General features: G+C 46.4%; 1 protein-coding gene across 10 annotated transcripts in view; it reads right to left on the bottom strand.

The window, feature by feature from the left end:
- MAP7 (microtubule associated protein 7) overlaps positions 1-25433 on the bottom strand; it is a 657230-nt gene that overhangs the window by 219698 nt on the left and 412099 nt on the right. For 7 of the 10 annotated variants that reach the window (XM_069234655.1, XM_069234654.1, XM_069234657.1 and 4 more), the window contains 3 exons: positions 23288-23398; positions 19024-19137; positions 11785-11933 (listed from right to left, as the gene is read on the bottom strand). In XM_069234655.1, coding sequence (XP_069090756.1) covers positions 11785-11933; positions 19024-19137; positions 23288-23398 — 374 coding nt within the window. The remainder of the gene's footprint in view (positions 1-11784; positions 11934-19023; positions 19138-23287; positions 23399-25433) is intronic. The other 3 variants (XM_069234656.1, XM_069234658.1, XM_069234663.1) reach the window with 1 other exon arrangement.

Raw genomic sequence — 25433 nt, 5'->3', positions numbered from 1 at the left:
CCTGCAAACAGCTTTTAGTCTGTTAAGGAAAAAAATCTTATTGTGCACAGTACTAACATTCACAATGCACCTAGGGTCCGTCTATTGCTTATCATGGATGTGCTTTCTTGTCACTCTCAGCTGCTTGCTTCTTAATCAATGAGTTTGGTTTCTCTTCTAGAGTTTGTCACTCCCCCGGACCTTAGCCTCTTTATCATATTTCTACTTCTTCAAATCAAGAAACAACATTTTCTTTTCCTTTTAGCACTCGTGTGAGGGTGTGTATTTTCTTGCTATCTCTCCCTTTCCCCTGTATGCTACTTAACACTTCCCAACCACACACTATGTTGCTCTCCCATCCGTTGCTTTACTTAATTCATCCAGCTAATTTTTATTTAAGACCCCCCCCCTTCATCACACACTTTTGCTCCCCAGCTATTCCCTGCTCATCGTAAACCACTACTAATATGCCGCCACTCCACTGCTCCTCATTTGCTTCCCTTCTGTTCCCCATTTTTGTTTAAATCTAAGTTGTTAGGAGTGCCATGTAGCTGCAATTTGCGGCCGGATTACTCCTTTGTGAGAATTCACAATCTTTTTGCAGATGCTTTTCAGCATCAGCAATAAAAAAAAAATCCTTTTGCCAATTGCAAAGCCATTACATCAGCACTGATGGAGTAGCATCATTTTGGCTTCACCCTTACACACCACAGAAACAATACAAATGTGTAGCTGACGTCATGTACTCTCTGTTGGACTTACTAGCTGTCTCGGATCTGCTAGGATAGTCCCGGTTTTTCAACAGCTGTCCCAGCAGATTTCAATAAATTTGCCTGATGTCCCAGTTTTCAGCAGGAAAAGATTGGAAACAGTGAGGTACTTTTTGTGTTTGAAAGCAGGACAAGTTAAAAGCTGTAATCACAAAACAATGCAATTAACAGGTATGATACTGGGTTTAAAAACTGCATTTGAGGGAGGGGTGGCTAAGGGCGGCAAGATGGCGGTCGCACTCTAGGAGTGCTCCGGACCCCTCCGTCATCTGTACGGTTAGGCCCGGCCACCCTGGGACATTTCTGGGCCCCGGCCGGCTCCCCGTGAGTGAAGGGAGCGGTGGGGGTGGGTGGCGAGCCGGAACCCCGTACGGGAGGTCCAGGGGTGCGCCTGGCCTTGCGGCTTGGGGCCGGCGCCCGTGGCCTGAAGAGAGGCCAGCAGGCTTGCGGTGGTGCTGTCTGGGGCGCGGCGCCCCCGAGTCGCGCAGAAGCATTTTTGAGTGGTGCCACAAGACGAGACCGGACTGCTGCCACTCGCCTCCCGCGAGGAAGACTCCCCGTGCTGCGCACGGCGGCCTGAGCCGCGGCCGGGGAGCGGAGGGCCGGACGCCGGCAGAGCGGGGGTCCACGCCACGTGTGTGATCGGGCCCTCCGCCCATTATACCGGGCCCTGTTGCCTGCACCCGGTGAGTTGGGTCTGCGGCCCCCCTAGGGCTCCACGAGCAGCGCTGCTTGGGAGAGGGGCGCAGAGGATCGTGCCCGTTCACGGGTGTCCCCCATTTGGCCATGTGGGAAGGCGGAGGACTCGGGGGGTGCCTGGGATTCCCCCCCCAACCTCCCCCCACCTGGAGCGAGGGCAGGGGCCGGGGTTGAGGCCTGTGTGCAGACTGAGAAGTGAGGGCCCGGGCCGTGAGGTGTGGTCGGCCCCTGAGGCTTTGGTGTCCGGTGCTTGCCTGGACATTAGAAGGCCCTGCTAGAGTGCCGGTGGAGGGCAAGCGGAGAGAGCTGAACTGGTGCCTGCCAGTCTGGAGCCGGGACCGAGGGCCTTCGGGTCTACAACTGTGCAGAAGGGAATGTGCGGTGGCGGCGCAATCGGGCAGCGGGACGACTGCAGCGCCCTGAAGACGCCGGCGTGGAGTGGAGTGCTGAGGTGAGCGGGGCAGCAGGTGCTGTGAGAAGAGAGACATATCTGTCGGCCGGGCCCAGGTCGGGACCCCACCCCTGTCGGATTGGTGCCAGTGCTGGGAGGAGTGGGCCCCGAGAGAATTGCGGCCGCCTGGACCGATCCGGAATGGTCCCCCTGACCCGCCAGAGGGGGGACTGCCCTTGGCCCGGGCGGATATCTTCCTGAGGATCCCGGTGGGCCGGGAGTGACTCCGTGGTGACCCATGGGGCGCCGGCCAGGGCCTTGGGGGGAGTCCTGAGCGTATCGAGGCTACTGGTCTGGAGACGGTGATGGGGAAGGACAAAGCAAGTAAGCAGCCTCCGGCGTCCCAGCTGCGTATTGATCACTTTGCTAAACAGACATCCCTGCGGGAGGTGGGCACCCCGACCCCTGAGGCGACGGCGACCGATGGGGCCCACACCATCCTACAGGCCATCCAATCCTCACAGTTGGCTGTCGAGACCCAGGTCTGAGAGGTGCGTAAGGACGTGGGGCTCCTGTAGCGGGATCTGCGGACCGCAGTGGGTCGTATCAAGGAGGTGGAAGACCACGCTTCCCAGGCCGAAGATGAGATTGCAGATCTTAAAGCCAAAGTTGCACAGTTGCAAACTTGTACAGGTGAACTGCATCACAGAGTGGAGAACGCGAAAAGCCGAGCCAGGTGAAATAACCTGCATTTTGTGGGATTCCCGGAAGACGCGGAGGCAGGACGTGCAATTGACTTCTTGGAGAGTTGGATTAAGTTGTGGGTCCCTGCCCAGAAACTCTTCCCCTGGCTTGGGATTGGCTTACGGAGGAGCACCGGATGGCCCGGAGGAGCTCTCCCTGGGTGGGAGGTGAAAGGCAGGTGCCCGCCCCTGGCAGCTCCCCCGGGCCCGGGGGGGCGCAAACAGACCCGGTCCCGCAGGAGGAGGCAGAGCAGCCTGCGTGGAGGGTTGGTGGGGGACGACCGGGCAGGCCCGAGCCAGCCCGTGGACGGGGCCACACTGGGGGGCCTGGCTGTGGAGGTCCGGTGTCGGCCCCGGAGGAGGAGCACCTCAGCCAGTCTCCTCAGATTTTTTGTAGCTGATCTCTCAGCGCTCTACGCTGAAGGAGAAAATATGGGCGTCGAAGTCTTTACAACACTGGACTTTGGGCGGCCGAGGGCCATATTGCAATTCTCCGTCATGCAGGAGGGGTCCACGCTTACTGTTGACACTCTGTATGTACAGTTTTGGGCGACAGATGCTTCAGTGTTGGAAGTATGGGGGGGGCTGTGTGGGATTGTTCATACACTGTTGCCCATGGTTGGGCGTGTATTATGTATTTCTATGTTTGGTTCACTGGTCACAATGGGAGGCTAAAGTAGGTGCACTTCACAGGAAGCTATCACATATGTACTTATGCTGGAACAGTCTAAACGGGTCCTCTCATGGAATGTAAATGGGCCCTTGGATAAAATTAAGCGGTCCGCGTTTTTTTCCTCCATCCGCAGGTCTACCCCGTCTGTGGTTTTGCTCCAGGAAACTCATCTGTTGAGTACTAGGTGCCCGGTGCTTATGAGGGGAGGTATTACAGAGTCTATCACGCTGGTAGCAGATTCCCAATCCGACCTGCAGGGGCGATATGTGGTGGTGTCCGGCTTGCTTGGAGGATGCCCGATTAGCCTTCTGAGTGTTTACGCCCCTTCAGGGGCGCGAGAACAGTTCTTGGTGTCCCCTGGGGACGTGGTGGCAGGACTTCCCCCTGGTCTGACCATGCTGGGAGGGGATTTTAACTCTGTCGTAGACCCCGAGGTTGATGTCACTGGGTCCCCGTCCTCAAGTCGCAGGGTGGGGGCGTCCGGATTGAGAAGATGGATGGAAGGTCTGGGTCTTTGTGACGTGTGGCGGGTTTGGCATCCTCGTTTGCAGCAGTATACCCATACATCGGCGGTGCACCACACTCACTCGCGAATTGATCTTTTTCTTGCACCCGCCTTCGCCGTACCTCGATTCACGGGAGTGGAGATCCTTCCTCATGGGGTATCGGATCATGCGCTGCTTCTCCTTTGTCTCGACGGAGGGGGCACCGGTGGACGCCCGATGTGGCGGCTCAACGCCTGTTGTCTGCAGGACGGCGCGTACGCCCAGGAGTTGGGTGATCAGCTCTTGAATTTATTTATTTTTTATTTTTTTAACACATAACTTGTTCTTGTTCATTCTTTGGGAGGCCTTTAAGGCCACTGTTAAGGGTCACGCCAGGCAGCTCCTGCGAGCAAGGGAGTGCGCACACAATCATAAAATATCGGTACTTGAGGCAAGGGCAGTGCGCCTGGAAGGCCAGGTTGATGGGTCGGCGGGTGTAGCGGTCACGCGGCAGTTGGCCTTGGTCCGAGAGGAAATTAAACACATAACGCTTGAGACCGTGAAACATCTGTGGCGAGCCTCTGTGGCCCGAGTGTACGGGTGGGGGGGACAAAAATTGCAAGCTCCTGCATTGGATCGCCACTAGGCTGATGGCTGACAGGGTGGCCCTGGAGATCGTTGATGGCTCGGGTGCTGTCTCGCGGACCCCGAGTGAGATTTCGCAGAGCTTCGATGCCTATTACCGGAGACTGTACGAGGAGCGGCCTAGACCCCCCGACGAGATCGAGGCCCCATTGTTGATGGAAGTGACCCTCCCCACTGTTTCAGACGCAGAGAGGCGTGAACTTGACGAGCCTCTCAGCTTAGAGGAGGTTGAGGCGTCAATGGTGGATCTGGCAACGGGCAAGACCCCGGTCCAGCCGGGTTTCCAGCTGAGTTTTACACGAGGTTCTGGGACATTTTGGCCCCCCACCTTCGTGCAATGTACGATGAGGCTGAAAACACAGGGGGCTTCCCTCCAGACTTGGATCATGGCACTATTGTGGTGATCCCAAAGACTAGGCCCCCCTCGCGGTACTGCTCAGCTTACCGCCCCATATCGCTCCTCAATACGGAGCTCAAGATTTTCTCCATGGTACTGGCCTTGAGACTGAAGAGGGTGTTGCTCGCGTTGGTTCACCATGACCAGTGCGGCTTTATGCCTGCTAGAAGTACCCGGCACTGTATTAGGTGCTTGCACGTGGCTCTGGCTCACAGGGCACTTCTTACCAATCCACTGGCGCTTCTGTTGGTGGACTTTGAAAAGGCATTTGACACAGTAGACTGGTCGTACCTACGCTGCGTCCTTGCTCGGGCGGGCTCGGGCTGCCGTTCCGTACATTGGTGGGCCTCCTTTATTCAACTCCGTCAGCCCGGGTGCAGGTCAATCGGGCGGTCTCGGACCGGTTCCCCATCCGCACGGGTACCCGCCAGGGATGTCCCTTCTCCCTGCTCCCCTTCGGCCTGGTGATGGAGCTGCTGGCAAAGCTAATTCGGGAGGATCCCCTGGTTGAGGGATGGTTGTGGCCCACTGGGAGAGGACCGTATCGCGTTATACGCGGATGATGTCCTCCTGTACCTGGCTAACCCGGCCAGCAGTGGACCCAGGGTGCTGCAGTTACTAGGACTGTTCGCAGAGGCGTCGGGCCTAGTGGTTAATCCTAGTAAATCTCTATTGATCCTGCTCAGTCACTCTAGGGAATGTTACGATTGGCAGCACAACATTCCAATCAAGAGAAACAGCTTCCGGTACCTGGGGATCCAAATAGCGCTGTTGCCAGAGTTGGCATGGTCTTTGAATGTTAAGCCCCTAACCAAGCGGGTCAAGGAAGACGTCCAGAGATGGAGATCTCTTCCGCTCAATACCCTCAGCCGGATCGCACTATATAAGATGATGGTACTTCCCCGGTTCCTTTACCTACTTTAAAACCTCCCCTATCAAGTTCCCAAACGGTGGTTCCCCGACATGGAGGCCGTGGCATGACAGTTTTTGTGGCATGGATCCCGTCCACACCTGGCGCTTCGGGTCTGTCAGCGGGACGTCTACGAGGGTGACCTGGGGATGTCCAATCTTCACCTTTATCACCTGGCGATGCATCTGCTGGTGATTAACGACTGGCTGGGGGGAGGATGGTCGGACCCCACCTATCAACTGGAGCTTCTGACCATTGGCTTCCCTGACTTGTTTGGGATGCTTTACGGTGACCCCGTGCCGCGTGGGATTCCCGAAGTGACAAGGGTGGTGCTTACAGGGTGGAGGACGGCGCAGGGAGTGTCGAGGTGGTGGTGTCGGCTTACCCAACAGACCCCATTGTGGCAGGGTTCATGGCTGAGGGAGATCTTAGTGCTCCGGGGGTTCCATAAGTGGGATCTTATTGGGATATCGTCGCTCAGAGACATCTGGGCAGGTGCACATTTGCGGTCCTTCCAGGAACTTCAAAAGCAATTCTCGCTCAGCCAGACCCAGTTCCATAAGTACTTACACCTCCGTCATGCCCTTCAGGTGCACCTTCAGGCAGGAAGGGTTCTCCCAGAGTTCAGCCCCTTGAAAACCAAGACACTTATGGGACACCTAGGCAAAGGGGGGGTATTGCGTAAATACTGCATGTTGACTACTAATACATTGCAGCCACTTGATACGCTTCATGCAAGATGGGAGCAGTGGGTGGGCCCGATGACGGAGGAGGACTGGGGAGATGCCCTGATGGCCCCAAGACTGTTGAACATGACTTCACATCTTAGATTGGTGCAGACTTATTTTCTTCATTCAGCGTATCTCTCCCCCAAAAGGCTGCACATGGCAGGCCTTAGGCAGCAAGCGGAGTGCCCGCAGTGTGCGAGCCAGACAGCTGATTTTTTTCATATAGTGTGGGCATATCCTGATTTTGCTGCCTACTGGCGTGCAGTGTTAGCGGAGGTGTCCAGGGTTTTGCAGGCAGAGATTGAGCCCGCCCCCCTTTGCCAGTCCTGCTGGGGGTTCTTGAGGAAGTGAGCTCCAGCAGAGCGGAGCGAACCTTTGTAGGAATGGCTTGTTTGGTGGCCAAAAGGGATATCGCCTCAGGCTGGAGAGTGGAGTCGGCCCCTGCGCTGGCGAAGTGGTGCCACAGGATGGACTGGTGTGCCTCCCAAGAAAAACTTGTCTATGAGGCACGGGACTGTCCTGCTAAATATGAACGGGTGTGAGGGAAATGGATGGGATCCTGGGAGGACGACACTGGGCGTGATCCCTCGGTATGAGCTGGGGGAAGCGCACCCAAGACTTTATGGGGATTATTAGTCCCGTGATTATGATCTATCTGTGTAGTGTTCAATCAGAGGAGGCAAAATGTGACCAGTGGTGTTACGCTGTGTCGTTTCTTTGTTCTGCAATAAAATAATAAAGATGTTTTATAAAAATAACAAATAAAACTGCATTTAATGTATGCACTTAGTGCCTTGTTCTCTGTGTTTCTATGAAGATGAGCACTGTAATTTCATTCTGTGCCTCTTGGCTGATGTAAAATTGGAGTCCTATTTCTGAGCAATGTCCCTGCTTTTGGGTTTCAAAATCTGGTCTTCCTAAACTCTGTGTGCCTTAACAATGTAAAGAGAACCATCAAAACATGTTCCTGAAGGTGTATTCACTGTAGAAGCTAGGGCTTCAAATACAAGTTTGTTCTAATGTTTAGCTTTACATGAAGATTTGTAGTTCTCAATCACATTTACACTTGTACTTCAATATACTGCACCTATTGAAAGTACATTGCATATGTAATCATTAATTCATTTATTTACGTTTTGCATTCAAACTGGCATTATGTGTGCACCTATAATTGTATATTTGAAGTGCACATGGACAAAGATTAAAGTTAGCTTGACTACCTTTATTTTAACATGAGATTAATTTTTCCTTGGTATTCATGTTTCTTCTTTTACAGGTGTGCATTCATGACCTCTTAGTTAGAGAATGGAGTATTGTGTATTTGGGATAGAGAGGCCGTAGAAGAGAAATCGTGATAAGAACAGGACGATTTAATGATCAGAAGAAGCCTCCTATTCATCGCATATCAAGAACGAAGGTGCTGTAGATTAACTTGGTTGTTTGAGCTCCGTGGAATGGGAAAAATCAATGAATGCTCCAGATGCAGCCTATGAGAAAGCGAAATAATTGGGTTTTTGGGACGCGTTTAGAGATATAGATGGTCCTGAAACTTTCCATTTTAAGTTAGTGATCACATTGTTAGCAGGCAGCAGATACTGGTGGACTTCAAGAGGTACAGACCTCTCTGCATCCCCTTGTCCTTTCGGGTGTGGAGCTTAATGCTAAACACTGATTCTCCTTTTTAGAAGACTTTTACTTGATGCTGACACCTACCTTACTTCATTCTCAAATCCTTTGTTTTGTTTAAACCTTTTTTATTGGTTTTGAAGAACACAATTCAAGCAGGTTGTCGGGCACATTCAAAGCATATTGTTATGCAGGTACAAAGTCAATTGGCCGCTCTTGCTGTAAACACCCATTATTTCCCTAAAAGCCCCACCCCGTTGTGCCTCCCAATAACAGTGCCAAATCATAATATCCTTTAGGGGCAGACATGTGTCATATTTGTTGAGACCCAGCAAAAATCACTAATTGTACCTAGGAAACAGCCCATGCATACGAGTCAGTTTTTGTAGTATGTAGGGGGTATAAAATATTTGTGGTATGGGCATCTTTTATTAGTGAGCTGCAGTCGGGGTTTCCCAGTGGTGTTGGGTACAGGTGTTTTCATACTATCCACTATTGTTCCCCACACCCTAGCCAATTCCATTGACCCTCATCTCTAGCTTTTCCCAGGAGCAACTCTCCTTTGCAGCCAGCTCAGTTCAAGTTATTTCGCTAGACATCCATCCGGGGACGTCTTGATTCCTTGCACTTCTGAGTAATCTCCTGTTTTCCTAGCATGAACGCCAGGTCTTGGAATCTGCTTGTGGCTTTATGCTTAACTGTGTGTGGGAATCACCTAAGGAGGCAGTGCTCTAGGGTACAGGGAGTCTCCCTGTCAATAATACTAGTAAGTGAAGTGCTTATGTAAATCAAGTAGGGCGCAAGCGACAAGTCCAGAACATGGGTATAAAGCCAGCACCCTCCTCCCCGCATTGTTGGCAGCTAGCTTTCGAAGTGCCAAAATACAGGTTAATATATTCTGATGTTGGGTATGACCTGTGGAATATCTAAAAGTTTCAGTTTGAAGCTGGCCTTTCTTGATAACTTAGGTACCCTATCTACAATTTCTGCCTAGTCTTTGTCAGGTATGGGACATCTCAAATCCGTTGCCCACTTATCTCGAAGAGCAGTCGAAGGGAGCAACATTTCCCCACCCACCTCATTCTCTATAACCAAGTAACAGCTTTAAAGGTGGCTGCTGATGTGATAAGGTACTGGGCGGTGTTGTGCTGGTTTGATTCTGTAAGTCTTGTTCCCCAGTTCTTACTCACCACCCTATGCAACAAAAAATGCCCCCTGGGTAGGTTGTATGTCACTCTGAATTACTCAAAGGGAAGGAGTGCCTCATTCTTGAAGAGGTCACTGAATCTTGTTGTACCCACTTTCACCCATTCTGTCTTTGAGGAGTGTGCAGACATCCAGTACATCTGGTCATGCAGTACGTCTGGGTGATAGTCTGCTAGCTATCCACTGTGTTAGCCACTGTAACTGTGCCGATAAATAGTAGGATTCAAAGTCCAATGCTGCCAGACCTCCTTCAGTCACTGGTCCCTGTAAAGTGTGGAGTGCCACTTGATCGTGGCCTGTCCCCCATAAGGAAGCCACTGAGATGGAGTCCATGTCCTGGATCAGAGTTCGGGGAATCCATGTTGGCAACACCACAAAAAAGTAAAGAAATTGTCAAGCGTTATCGTTTTCAACAGTGCTACCTTACCTGTTCCCAACAGTTCCCCAGATCTCAGTGCTCTTTCTGAAGTCCGTAATTGCTTTACCTGTATTGCCGTCCAACAATTCAGTTTGATCATAAAAGATCATGACGCCAGATACGGGAGGCACCGCGACTCCCATTACAATCCCAACACATCTGGTGGCTGAACTCTGTCCGCTATAGTTGGCCTACCAGAGTTTCCACTGCATTAGGGGGTAGTGTTGGTAGTGTCAGGAGCATCAGGAAATGTTCTATGTCAGCCGTGAGACAAGTTAATGAGCAACAATAGAGTGTTGAGTATTCATTTTGGAAATCTTTTTTGATGTCCGCTTGTCTGTATTGTTTATGGCCAGCATCAGATTATTATTTTTATTATGACTAAGCCCTGTTTGGTAGGGTTTGCCAAGCAGGCCAGTTGCATCCCCGTGAGATCACACACCGTGTGAGCCCAAGTCGTGTAGGCCTTATAATCGAAGCACAGGATGTGTTTCAATATTTCTGCTATGGCCTCCCTAGCTTCTAGTAAGTCCACCTTTATTCCTGGATTACCCTGTCTTTGACGCTCAACCCCTCGCAGTATGTTCTCAGCAGTTGAGAAGTCTTAAGGTAATGCACATTTCAAGTCAATGGATTCTGCTATGCCTTGCCTCTAAGTACCTCTTGAAGGTGTCCCACTATCAAGAGTGAGGAGAAAGATCCCTCATAATCAATGAAACATTGTTCAATATGGCTACCTATACTCTCGATATACTGAATTCTCAAGAGATTCCAGTTTCAATTTCCAAAACAGGATGCAAAGGAGAGTCGCTTCCAGTGTCGGTAACCATAAGATTGGGTTATGGTCAGACACTGTGGGAGACAGGTACTCAACTGTCTGCACTGAGCCTTGTACATCAGGGGTACAGAGAAATGTATCTAGGTGCATGGAAACTCATGTAGTGCTGAAAAGAAAGAGTAATACCTAGCCTGTGGTTGAAGGGAGTGCCAGGAATCCACTCACCCTTACTCCATCTGCCATGTCGTTAATGTGCAGGCCAGCTGAATAGTAGGAGAGTCATGCAGCAGGGGTGGGATCGATCCAGGTCTGGATTGGCGACGCAATTAAAGTCTCACTAATGTTAGACCATTCTAATTTGGTGATCAGCAGATGTGGTGTGATGACACATCCGATCCCCAATGACATCTTACAACCCAAACTTTTTTCTACCTGGCAGACAGCTGCTCCCGCTTTTTAGAAGAAAAGACATTCCCTCATGCTTAGGCAGCAATAAGATAACGGCAGAATACCCAATTCTGATTCATGCATCACTCTAACTTGGTGCCAACTGATAGATAACACTTAACTCAGTTGGCACACTAGGCCAATTCCACTGAGATCAGAGAAGAAGGCTGCAGAAACTTGGCTCCGATGGAGATGACTGATAATTGCCAAGTGTGAGTCTGTGGAACAAAAGACCCCCAAACTTTCATAGACTGGTTGGCAGAAATGTGTTCTAATACATTCTTAATTGGAGCAAAGTGAGATATTGTTTTTTTAGTTGATGGAATGGTAGAACTAGATGAGATGTTGAAGCAGCATTGTTTAAATGTTTGAAGGTATTGATATGTTTGAAAGTATTTGATGCTATTAATATTTTTCTTTTATTTTTTCTGTACTGAAAATAATAACAAATGAATAGAGAAAACATTCAACAAATGTTGCATGTTCCTCTGGTGCTTCTAATTGCATTTAAGTTCAAAGAATTTTTATATGAGCCTTCCATTTTCTCTTTTTTTGGTCACAGTTACATTTTTATTTCTCTTCTGATGTAGGGTCAAATCATCAAGACTTAGACAAGGGTTTCTCCTTTGGGTCAAGCTTTATTGGGGATGAAGTATAAAAACCAGTTCAACAACAACCAATTATACTGTCTGGCCTGAGCAATCACCAATTTGTTTTGTGAGAATTTAGCGTTGCAACAATAATCGTCAGAAAAACGTATTCATGCGCTGTGTAAAAACAAAGGTTATGATGTAACAATGTTAATGCACTTAACAGATGTTCTTAATCAACCCCACTCTTGTACTAATAGCTTTCCAAGTGAATTCTCATGTTTACCAACATTGCTTACCATTGGTGAGTGCGTAGTCCTACTACGTCCTATGGTGTCTGAGGCCATTACAAAAAGCTTAGGTCGCTCACCGCTTCTACTGCTTGTGGTCTTGTAGGGCTGTGGACTGATGGGGCTGCAAGATGCTGAACGAGGACAAATGGGCATAACTATGGTGGTTAAAATGATCAATGTGTGAGAAGAGGACAGTGAAATGACAACAGCCGGCAGCAGTGAAATGATAAAGGAAGAAAAAAAGGAAGGAAAAAAGAAAGAAGAAGTTAATTCCGAAAGAGAACAGCTTGGCCCAGAACCATCACTTTCACATCTTGGTCTAAACAGAGGTTTATAAACAAGATGTTTATTTAAAATTCTATTGGACTTTTTAATGTTTCAATTTTCTTAAAATGGAGCAGTGAATCTGTATTTCACAGGAATGGTAGAGTCCAATAGACTTAAATTTTACCCCAGCAATGGCTTTGGTAAAGCATCAAGAATCGCATGTATGAACGGAAACGGATTTGAACTTCAAAGCGCTATCCGTAATCGTTTAAACAACAAAGGAAACAAATAGTCATAAAGTTAAAGAATAAAAAGGGAAAAAAAAAAGTTTCAAGGAGAGTAAAAAACAGAACAGTGAGCGAAGCTGGCAGAACACTACGAGATTCATCACAGCATTAGTTAAGTACACACCATGACACTCAATACACACAACACTCATTGAAGTAAAGTGAAACATGCATACCATACTGTACTGGACTTGCTGACAGTTCACTGTGTAGTATAACAAGAGAGCGACTTTTGGACAGTAGTACACCTTTTTGGGTTGCGTACAGTGATTAATTTGAGCCGTGGTAAAAGGTGTGGCCCAACTCCACTATTTTTTGGGGACCAGCAGTTTTTTTGGTTCAGAGGAAAAGAGAGAAAAATACAAAAGGGGAAGAGGAAGGCAGAAATACAGCGACAAAGTAACACAGCAGGGATGCAAAACCTGCAAGAATGTGTTAAAGGGATAGGAAGTGTCTGAAGGTGGATGACAGAGGAACGAGGCAGAATCAAAACGAAGGGCCTCATTACGAGTTTGGAAGAGGGGATTACTCAATCACTAACGTGACAGATTTCCCGTCCGACATATTACAAGTTCCATTATATACTATGTAACTTGTAATCCAATGGACGGGATATCCGTTACGTTTGTGATGGAGTAATTCACTCCGCCAAACTCGTAATGAGGCCCCTAGAAGCTTTGGTATTTGGCACTGCCAACATTCTGGAGCCCCAACCGTCGGCTTCTATGCAAATTTTGGTCCCGAGCGCTTGTATTTTTACAAATTAATTACTGCTTTTGTACTTGGGATCTTCAATGCTGAGACAAAAAGCAGAGCTTCAAAAACTCATAATTCACAAGTAGATGTTATTTGTTGGATATGACATAGTTCCTGTGAAAATTGAATTTCATCTACGGAAGGCCTAGATTGAGCCTGATTTACATACCTCTAGAGTAGTCTCTTTCACTACTGCCCAATGAATAATTAAAACTCTTCATAAAAACTGAGAAAAAACTGAGAAATCTAATTTCACATGGAACCAACTGTCTAGATACCTTGCTCGTAACTTCTACAAAAACCTCAGATTTTTACAGACGAAACCTCCTTTTAACAAACCAAAGCCTGTGTCACATGAAACAAACCACAGCATACATAATGTGGGGATATTATTTACAGCAAGCTCAAAATAAGCTACAACTACAGCACTTGCTGGGAGTCTAAATATTAATTTACTTCTTTCACTAAAAAACAGAATACAGGCGTGCCTTGTCATAAGGAAAGATGGCTGCCTAGGCTGAGGGTTTCCAGCCATGGACAATAAAATACTGGTATCTACACACTTCTCAAATGCAAAAAAAGACAAGGTTAGGAATGCTTATATATATGTATATATACACATTTGGAATGATACAACACAGTGTTGCAACACAAAGTGTATGTCTACAGTAGAACCAGGATGCTCCTCCATCTGCTTCCAGTCCACTCCAAAGCACACCAAATGACCCTTCTCCTGCAGAGCCTGCACCTTCACCTGCACCCTAACCACCAAGCTCCGATAATGAGCCGCAGACAACCACCTCAGCTGCATTCTGCTCAACACCTGCTCCGTCCACAAGCACGCAATTGAACTCTGGGACCTACTGACCTCATCATCACCTGATGTCGCATTTCTCACCGAAACCTGGATAAATTTGGCCTCGGAACCAGACACAGCCATAGCCATAGCCATACCTGAAGGCTACAAGATCACTAGAAGGGACCGCACCAACAAACCAGGAGGAGGAATCGCCATAGTCCACAAAAGCGCCATCAGCTCCCACAACACTATCAACTCCGCCGAGCACCTCCATTTCAAAATCCACGTCAACACCAACACCACCCTCAGAAGAACACTGGTATACAGACCCCCCCGGGCCCCCGACCTCACTTCTGCGACGACAACGCCAACATCATCAGCACCCAAGCCCCCGCCTCAACTGACTACATCCCCCTCAGCGACCTGAACATCTACCTAGAAAACAACAACGATATCAACACCACCAACCTACTCCTCAACCTCGCCAACCTGGGCATCAAATAATCGCCCACGTCACGTCGCGTCACGTCGCCCACCCACACCGCAGGACACAGACTCGACCCCATCTTCTCAGCCAGCAACCACGTCTCCATCAGCCACACCACCGAACTCCACTGGACCGACAATCACTGCATCCATTTCTCCTTCCAGAAGCTGGTCACTCACCACCTCACCACTAAACCCCCCTGCCGCTACTGGAACAGAATCTCGACAGAACAGCTGATCTCCACCCTTGCCCAGGCACCTCCTCCTAGGACCTGGGAGCCCAACTCAGCCGCCACCAACCTGCATCAATGGATAGACGACTGCGCCAACACCCTCGTGCCACTCAAACAACCCTCGGACATCCACCACAGATCCAAGGCCAGCTGGGTCACCCCCGACCTACAGGCCTCCAAACGGGAATGCCGAAGAATGGAGAAGACCTGGCGTCTTGTACCTACCGAATCCAACCACATCGCCCTCAAGACTGCCATCCGCAGACATCACCAGCTGATCCGCACCACCAAAAGAACCTACTACAAAAGCCGCATAGACACCAACACTCACAACAACAGAGAGCTCTTCGGCATCATCAAAGAACTCTCCAACCCCAGGCCCTGCTCCTATGAACCCCTGCCATCACAGGAGCTCTGCAAATCCCTCGCCACTTACTTCCGTCGAAAGATCGAAGACATCCACAACAGCTTCAAACCCCAGACCCACCAGCCAACCACCGAGCCACGAACCCAACACACCAAGCAACATCAACCCTCTATGCGCCTGGACCCACGTCAACAACAAAGACACCATGGCCTCCATCCACTCCGGCTCCCCCTCGGACCCCTGCCCATGCCAGATCTTCAACAAAGCCAGCGACATCATCGCCCCCCACCTCTGCACCATCATCAACAGCTCCTTCGAGACAGCCACCTTCCCGAAGAGCTGGAAACACGCTTATGTCAACGCCCTGTTGAAGAAACCCAAGGCGGACCCAGATGACCCCAAAAACTACCGGCCCATCTCCCTCCTCCCCTTCCCAGAGAAGGTCATTGAGAAAATCGTGAACAGCCAACTATCCTGCTTCCTGGAAGACAGCAAAGCACTCAATACCTCCCAATCCGGATTTCGCAAGAACCACACCACAGAGACCGCACTCATTGCTGCTACAGATGACATCAGGACCATGCTCGACGAAGGCGAAACCGCAGCACTCATCCTCCTGGACCTCTCCGCAGCCTTCGACACCGTTTGTCACCACATCCGTCGAACACGCCTCCACAACGTCAGGATCCATGGCAAGGCCCTCGGCTGGATCTCTTCATTCCTCTACGGCAGAACCCAGAGAGTCTGCCTCCCGCCTTACCGGTCCAAATCCTCCAAAACCATCTGTGGCGTCCACCAGGAATCCTCCCTCAGCCCAACACTTTTCAACGTTTACATAGCTCCTCTCGCCAACATCGCACGATCCCACCACATCAACATAGTATCCTACGCAGACGACACCCAGCTGATCATCTCCCTCACGAAAGACCCTACAACCGCAAGAAACCACCTCCACAATGGACTTCACACCATCGCCAACTGGATGGAATCAAGCCGCCTCAAGTTAAACAGACAAAACAGAGATCCTCATCTTTGGCAGCAAACCCTCCGCTTGGAACGACTCCTGGTGGCCTACCTCCCTAGGAGCCACCCCCACCCCCATCACCCAAGTACGAAACCTGGGAATCATCTTTGACTCAGCATGACTCAGCAGGTCAATGCAGTCTCCTCTTCCTGCTACAACACCCTTTGCATGCCCCGCAAGATTTTCAAGTGGATTCCCGTCGAAACCAGAAAGACAGTCACCCACGCCCTGGTCAGCAGCCGACTGGACTACGGCAACGCACTCTATGCAGGAACCACGGCCAAACTACAAATGAAAATGCAACATATCCAAAACGCCTCCGCCCGACTCATCCTCGACGTCCCACGCCGCGACCACATCTCTGCCCACCTCAGAGACCTACACTGGCTACCCGTATCGAAGAGGATTACCTTCAAACTACTCACCCACGCACACAAAGCCCTCCACAACACAGGTCCGGCCTACCTCAACGACAGACTCACCTTCCACACTCCGGTCCGCCAGCTCCACTCCGCCAGCCTCGCCCTCGCCTCCGTCCCCCGCATTCGCCGCACCACCGCCGGAGGAAGATCCTTCTCTCACCTCGCCGCCAAGACCTGGAACTCCCTACCACTCCACCTACGCCAGACCCAGGACCTCCTGACTTTTAGGAAATGCCTCAAAACATGGCTATTCGACCAGTAACTCCCTACTTAGCCCCCCAGCGCCTTGAGACCCTGACGGGTTAGTAGCACGCTTTATAAATGACGTGATTGATTTACTGAAATTTCTTCTAAAGGACATGAGTAGGTGACTTTACACGAATGAAGAGTCAGAACTAGTGTGTTCTCTTTTGCATGTGACATGGAATTCAGTCCTGCAGGAAATTCCAATGAGGGACAAAAAGCCCTTTCTGCCTCTAAACTATGTCACATTTGTCATCCTCCTTCTGCATTTTTGGTTCATCACAAAAGTATATTTTTAAAAAAGCCCAAAACTCCTACTCGTTCTTGTTTACCTGCAAAACTATCTTCCTTCTACCCTTCTAAAATCCTCAAATTCGTATGTTTAACAGAACCTAGTAAACCAATCCTTCAATAACTTCCTCAAACATTTACTCCAGGGAATCTTCTCTGCCTACTTTTCGTTAACTAGTATTGTCATCTGCATCCCCAACTTTACTTATCACCCCCGTCCACCACAAATGATTATCACCGAGTCTCATCTTACTAGATCCATCAGTTACCATCAATACAATTGACTGATCCAATAAAACCTACTTGTCTCCAAGCATTGCAGACTTTGCTATTGCAAAGTTCGTCTCCTATATCTTCCACCATTCTCTCTCAGTAGCTGCACTAATTAATTTCCACCACTTACCCTGTGAGAATGCCGCAAAAGGCTGTCCTTAGTTCTTTGCTCTTCTTCCTCTTTACCTCTTCTCTAAGGGTAATTCATTTAATATTGCCTAACACATACATACATACACACCCAAATTCCTCTTTAAATACCATCATCACTCTGATACAAAGCAAAATACTCCAATCTTCCTCTTTTAATGCTTTCATCTTTACCCATTTTCTCCCTATCACCCTATACATCCACACTTTCTTCTTCATTGTCAAAAACGTGGGTGCATTAGTGAACCAGTGGGCAATGTTTCATTCCTTTCCATCTTTTCCGGTCTCTGCCCATGGTCCAGGCTCATCATAATGAGAATCTGTTACCACAAACCCCTGTCTAATGCAAAAAAAAAATCTCAAATGTATCTATCATGAACACTGTAGACTACTAAAAAAAACCTTGTTGGAGATACTTTCTCACTTGTCAACAAAACTATCATGTTTGTAACCTGGGTTCCTATGCCTTGAACGCATCTCTACCTGCCAACTAAAAGCTGAATGGCTACTATTATAGTTTGATGCAAAATCTTTACTCTTATTCTTTAAAGGTATCCATTTCTTTCCTTGTAACCTTGCCGAACCCCTCATCTACTACATACATTTGATCACTGCAATTGCCCAACCTACACCTTCTCAAATTAGGTGAACCCTTTGTGCAACATTAAACCCAATTGTGCTCATTCTACTTACTTAGCCCTCACCACTGTAGTCTTGTCTCATCTGAATCAAGAGCTACTCCCTTTCTTACAGGCCTTCAAGATTTCCGTAAGACACATTTTAGTTAAGAAGTATCTGCCACGCTAGATGACCTGTCTTCCTGATCGCCTTCACCCCATCTAACAACCAGCTCACTCTAACACAAAATATAAAATGTGCTCATGTCAATTTTTACTATGCATATCTTAATCATTCCACAATTCCTCATCAGTGCCCACAGCTCATACTTCAATATCACACCACAGCGTTTGGCCTTTAACCATCAAAAGGGATTATTGCCCATACTGCTATGATATTTCTCTTATTTAGTATTAATGTTCTAAATGTTACAGCTGCTAAATAAGTGAGAAAAAGATAAATCAGGAGGTGTTGTGTTGTCTTGTGTTTGGATGGAGAGATGCTTATCAGGAAAAGACCCCTGAAACCACCATCAAAGAATCATCCTAGATCCACAACTGGACACTGGATGCCACTTTCTTTGTCAAGACTCGACAGGACTTTAAGGGAGAATGATGACACTTTAGAATAGCACCATATTGGGACAGCATGGTGTGAGAGGAGCTAACCAGAAGAATTAAGTAAGAGTGTACACCAGGAGAAACAACCAATAAGTACAGTAATTGTCTCTGTTGTCTTTGTTCATAAGGCAAGCAATACAACAAGCAGGACTCATGCTAGCTTCAATTGACTTTCATCTACTGATCAAAATGCACAAACAATGGTTGAATACAAGCACGTATTTCCAGTAATGGTATAATGGAGCAGATTTTAGCTTCACCTCTTGTGTAAATTCTGAGAATGGTAAATATGATTACATGAGTGATCAGTGCAGAATACAGCCATGTACTTAAATAGTGATATAAACAAGTATACAAGACTGAAATCAAAGCACTATTATAAAATAAATCTCACAGCTCTATAGCTTACCTGAATCTCCAGACAAGGCAGCCGTGCTTTTACTTCTGGCCAAGAACGAGTGCGTGGGTGTCAGGAGTCTGCTAACAACACTGGTCTCCCACGGACTAAGCTGTAAACGGCGAGCTAAATAAAGGTGGTCACAGAAGTAACATAATAACATTATTTTTGAAACCGGTTGGAGAACAGGGTTGGAATAGCAAAAAAAATCATTTTCTTTATTGCAGGAGTGAAGCCAGTAAACTAGTATAGAAGAGAAAGTATACAGTAACCACAACCACAACATTTGCTAGTATTTTTTTATTTATTTATTTAATAAATTGAAAATTAAGTCCCGCCCCATTATGCTTTTGAAAGCTTGTCTGTTTCCATAAGAATCAAAATGAAGTAGTGGCATTTGTAACTACAACTCACAGCTGAACATGTAATAGGGCACCATTTCAGAGGGTGTATTCACATTTTATTCTCCTTGGTACTACTTGTTATCATGATATTTGATACCTTGAAAGCGTAATAGATCAGCACCATATTTAGGTCTTTTTAAGTGCAGCAGATTAATGACGACATTTGGAGACCTTGGAATACAAAAAAAGAATCTACCAAGCAGCATGATTGTTTAGAAAATTCAGAAGGGTTGAAGTAAGAGGGAATACATTTCCCAGGGTCATACTGAGGATTTCACATGTGAAAGTGAACTATTCAGAGTTATAAATGGGATAACTCTTGGCTAACTTAAACAGATGAAGAGAACACCATGGTAAATGTATGCTTGTGGCGTCAAAGATTTTTTCTGAGTAGGACACTATGTAGGAGACCTTCTACAGCTGCATATGAAAACAACCTACTTAGAGGTAGCGGGTAAAGCCACGTTAATAGTGAAAATCTGTAAAGATGAGCCCTGAACAAAAGGGAAGACAATCAACTGGCAGCCTTGCCCACAAATTACAGATCTTCGAAATCTTGTTGTGTTGGGTTATGGTTATTTATAAACAGGCACTCTTTAAAGAATGTTCAAAGGCACTCCGCCTGCAGCTGTTATACAGAGCTGGGCTAATGTGAGAGACCATCCTAAACTACTTCTTTAAAAAACGGAAGACAACTTAGATAATCTGTTTTTTATGAAATATAAGTAACAGACCATTTTACTTTGGTCATAATCTTTAAATATACGGCTCTATAGCTACAAATACATTTCCACTAGGAGAAATGATCCAGAAACCACCAAATCATATTCGTGACGAGCCTTCTTTGCTCTCTGTGGGTTCCAGATAGTACATCTTTGTACACCCTCAATGAATATTAACCTTTTCCTAATGTACTACCCAAGTGGATCAACACCTTGTGTGGTACATACAGAGTATGATCGCACTTTGTCAATTATGCAATCGTATTAAGATCGATGTGAGAGTAGTACCACAAATATTCTACTCACTCATGCCTCAATACACTATTCCAGGTATGTGCTTGCAAAAAAGAACTGTAAAAAAATGTTTCCCTACTGTTTCATGCTGGCTTACCCCATGCTGCTCCCCACTGCCCTTCTCCTATTAGATGGCCTTTGGGTGCAGCTGCACCACAACACAGGGTGACATTAATTAAACTGGTTTAGCCTCTGTGGGGCTCTAGCCTCATCTGTGTGATGTATGCATTGACAGGAGATTATTAGGACCTTTTTATGGCGTCTCGAGTGAAAATTTAGGATTTTTGAGCCAGTGATCAAGTTTCAGCATTAAGCTAGGGCTGTCAATCTTTCTTACTTGGCTATGGTGCTTTGTACACAGTGACTGGGCAAGGATTTTTCATTATGAAACATTTTCACCAAAACATGCAGCATTTCTTAAGTGCCAGGCTCACTTAGGTTCATTTTTTGGAGCAGAATGTTTTTTTCTCATTAGCAAATAGCTTTCCATGCAATCCAAAACATGATTGTTGTTTTCAAAAAAAGTTAGGGAAAAAAAAAAAAAAACAGGCCAACATTTTTATTGCCACTCAGTGTTTTAAGATATTCTCAACTTCGTGTACTGTACACCCTGGCAATAATGCACAAGAAAATTGCTACTTGTTTGCAATGGAAGAAGGAAGCAACAGAACGGATGCCAAATAAAGGTCATGTGACACACGAGCACACATTGTAGGCGGTATAATGCGTCTTCTAGAGTGGCAGGTACAGGTACTAGATATTGAGACCAAGCACACGGAAACTGAAAAAACAAGCCAAATAAATGATAATGAAGGGAGACAAGACAGCAACGAATGGAAGAGTAGTGAAAGACATGCGCTCAGAGGAGTATTGCTCAAATCGTCACTATTATACTCGATTAGTAATACCTGAAAACCCATCTACTTCATCACATTCTAAATTCAGACTCTATTCAGTACTAAGTAGTTACCGCTCAACGAACTCCAGTAACCAGGAGGTACGAAATGTAACTGTTTGACTTTATAGCAATAATGGTAACATGATTCACCAGGTAGCAAAAACATTTTTTTTCAATTTAACAACAACCGATTACCTCAAAGTTTTAAACGCGCAAATAATTCCTGACTAAATTGACATTTGCACCCGAGAGGTGAAACTGGTTGACAGGAGAGTGACAGAAAAGAACCCTTCACAGATGGAACCTGCCGTTTCAGATCACACAAAGAGGGTGCCAGATTACAAATGTCAGGGGCATGGCAAGTTTGTGCGCTGACATTATAGGAGGGAACATTCAGTGCGAACATGAGAAGTGATGGGGATTAGGAAGGTGGCAAACGAGTAGCACAACTCTTTCCGCCAATAACGTCAAATTATTTTAACAATCCAACTTTCTATAACTACTTTGACTAGGTTACAGTCCACAATATTTTGCTGAGGAATAGAGACTTTGGACAATGGAATACCGTTTTTCACTGTTTTTTCAATTAAGGACTTTGTTGTTTAAATTAAGTCAGCCCGTGTCCTTGATGCTACAACACAGGGTCCAGAAAAAATCATAACATAATGTTTTTATTAATATGCAGAACCCCTGGCACAGCAAACACAGTTGATTCAGGGAGAGAAGATATGCAAGTTTATATGGGCTAGATAGGTTCTATGAACAGAGGAGTAAACTGTCATTTTTTGCTCCTCTGTCCTTTTGATAAGTAATCATCCACGACACTGTAATCAGTATGTATGTAGAACAACAAATACTGTTATTAGAAGATAACTAAGACCTGGTTCTCTAACAAACAACTAAAATTTAAGGAAATGTAACATAAGATCTGATTTTGGAGCCTCGGACCCAAGTGGTAGTAGCAAAGCTTACTCCTTCGTAGAGTATCCCGCACCTGAGCAAGATACTGCAGAAAGTTGTATTACAGCCCACAAAATCTCACACTAGGTCTACAGCCACCAATATTTACGTTAATGTACCGAAATGTGTCCAGTTTACACTAGATAGCGCTAGTCAAATTCAAATTAGCTTTTTTTTAAATTTCATTTATTCTCCCGGAAGTGAAGTTTGGGATACATTTCAGTAATAGAAGCAACTCCACTAACATATCAGCAGAGTTTTCTAGTGACAACATAGCTATGTAACGTGTAGGGCTTGGTAACATGTTTTGCCACGATAAAACGCGTTTTGTATCCAGAGGCTTCAATTATTTACTTTTGTTCTTGCATTTATTAACAGTTTAGTTTTGAGGGGTAAACGTTTAAGCAACAGCACAAGAACAAACCTGTATACTTTTTCTTTAAATTCAATCTATGCATCATCCTAGTCCTCAACTTTTTTTTTTCCAAATCACAGAGAAGCTCTAAAAACGTTTATGGTGATCACATCAATACTGACAAAAATATTAGTGGTGCTTCATAGGCTTGAACTGCCAGCAACAGCGATATGAAGGTCACTGGCGATTTGCACACAGACATGTAACGAACCTGACCATGGATCTTCTAAAAGTGAAAGGAGCTTTAGCTGCTTCTTTGGTGCCGAAAAATTCATTGAGGTAAGGGCCATATGCGACATCACTTGCTGTAATGTCACAAGCAGGTGGACAAAAGGTGTGAAAAGTTCACCTCTATTACAGTTATCATTTGGGTCAAATAACGACATGCCAATACGCCCTATGAGGGATCAAAGCATAGTTTTAAGAGCACGTTTCCACTGTCACTTTTCTGAGACACTCCTCATGATCTGTGTGGCAAGGGGACATTTCCTTCAGGTAAGTGGAAATCCATGTTAAAGTGCTCACCCACGTCCATATAAACATCCACAAAGTAAGTCAACGTTGCCAATGTGTGTAACTGTACCTCGGTCAGGCGTATTCATTAACGTTGCAGAAGAAGAGGAGAGCCGCTTGGTAATGACAGGATCAACATGTTTTGAAAGGTTGAAGGTTGAAACCGACCTTCTATCGGGATCTAAAACAAATGGAGACAGAGCTAGTTGACAGCCCGTAAGAAGGAGTTAATTGATTCAACTTGCCATCATCTTATGCATGTGAGGCCTGCTATGGCACAGACATCTGCTGGAGATTGTCAAATATCTGCAGCGAACCTTTAAGGAAGAAGTTTAAACTGGAGGACTCATAACATATAAAGCCAAAATACATGAATCATTATTCATAATAACATAATTAAACAGGAATCTCAATATGAAAGCCGAATTAGTTTGATACGATTGACAGTGTTACAAACAGGCATGATTCTAAATTCCTAAATGAATATTTAGTGCTTAACATGGGTGTTTAGCACGCTTAAACGGTTCAGACATTTGGCTGATGAGGCAACAGGGGCTCACAGGAGGACAAATTGAGTTAGCCAAAAACACAGTATGTGACCAAGCTGGAAGGCAGGACTAGCACTTCGGTCTCCTGATTCTATTGTCAAAAACTTCTCCAACTACACCATATAATTTCCCGGTGCTGTGTTTAGAAATCTTGTAGCATTACTGGATTAACGACTGAGTACAATGAAGGAATCTCTTTAAAAAGGCAGTAGAATTAAAACTGCGGGGGTGGGGGCGATATTGTTACACATCATGGTCCCTAGCACCACCCTCATATTGCAGGCTGTGAAGAGCACAAAGGGGACAAGTTATAACAACAACAACAAAAGTAGTAAAAAAAACAAAGGGAGAAAACTCACAGCTATGGTAGGGCCTGGCCTGTTAATCACTACAACAACTCTTCGGGCAGTAGGACTAAAAACAGGCACATTTTGTAATGAAACAGCAGTGCCAAGTCAAAAGAAGAATCAGAAGTGTGGTAACGATGCTCACGTTTTTAACTGAAGGCTGTGGAAGCCTGCTACCCTGCAGCTGTAACACATACAAGTGTGAGGAATCTGAAGCATTATCAGGTAATTTAAAATAATAATGCCTGGTTTACCATTTCAACGCCAGCCATCTTGAAGTAATTAATAAGCACTTTTACAACATAGTTCAGTGTTTCAAGTCTATTCTTCGTCAGGTACGATGTATGCATGAAGTACAAGGTCAGTGAGCCCCATAGTTTGGGACAACAGTCGTACTGGAGAATGTCCGAGAATGACCTACCACGAAGAAAACCGAAATTCTGAAGAATAGACAGCTTCCTGGTGGAGAGTGGGCCAAGGGATCTAGAAATTGATTTTTTAAGTCTTGCCTAAAAACACCTTTAACTGTCTCAACAACTTAATTTAATAATAAAACAACCATGCATAGAAAACACATGAAATATCCGTTCAAAGAAGGGCTTGAGTTAGCCCTCTTCACATACTGGCCTGTTTAATTGTCATTTACATTCTGCTTTTGCCCACAACAGCATGGCTCAATGGGTCAGCCTGCTTCAGCCATTGGCTCGTTTTACAAGGAGTTTCCTTAGACCGTACCAAACAAAAGTTTGCATTTCTTAGAAGGCGGGGGGGGGTCATCAGAAGCAGTTCCCGTTAAGCATACCAAGGATCAGGCATGCCGCAGGTTTTAGAAATACATGCACACTGGAAGTCCAGTAAAAACACAATGCTTGTTCTGAGACAGATGGCTCGCAGGTGCGCCCACATGCTCCTTGACCAACAGTTACTAAAAAGTGTGGAAAACAAACTACAGAGTCTGGAGAAGTCCCATACAAAATGAGTCGCCATGGATTACAAACGGTCTAATACTTTCTAAACTTTCGAGCCGGATTTATAATCAGCAGAGCTAATTTGACTCACAGTGAATAATGTAGAAATGGCAGAAATTAATTTTATGAACGCCAATCCACCATATTCTATCTTTACTGGCGTTATAAACCAGGCACTTTCACCTAATCTATCTGGGACAGAGGGCAACAAATCTAATGTTCCAGCTTTTTCATTTCAGCCCATGCTGCACTTCTAGTTTTTCACTTTCGTAACTTAATCGGCAGTCAAAGCACTTCGATGGCTTAACAACGTTGTTTAAGAGTACAAAGATTACCCTTGATCATGAGGGACA

This window comes from Pleurodeles waltl, chromosome 5, assembly GCF_031143425.1.
Source record: "Pleurodeles waltl isolate 20211129_DDA chromosome 5, aPleWal1.hap1.20221129, whole genome shotgun sequence".
NCBI classification, from domain to species: Eukaryota; Metazoa; Chordata; class Amphibia; order Caudata; family Salamandridae; genus Pleurodeles; species Pleurodeles waltl.
This window is presented reverse-complemented; position numbering and strand designations above follow the sequence as displayed.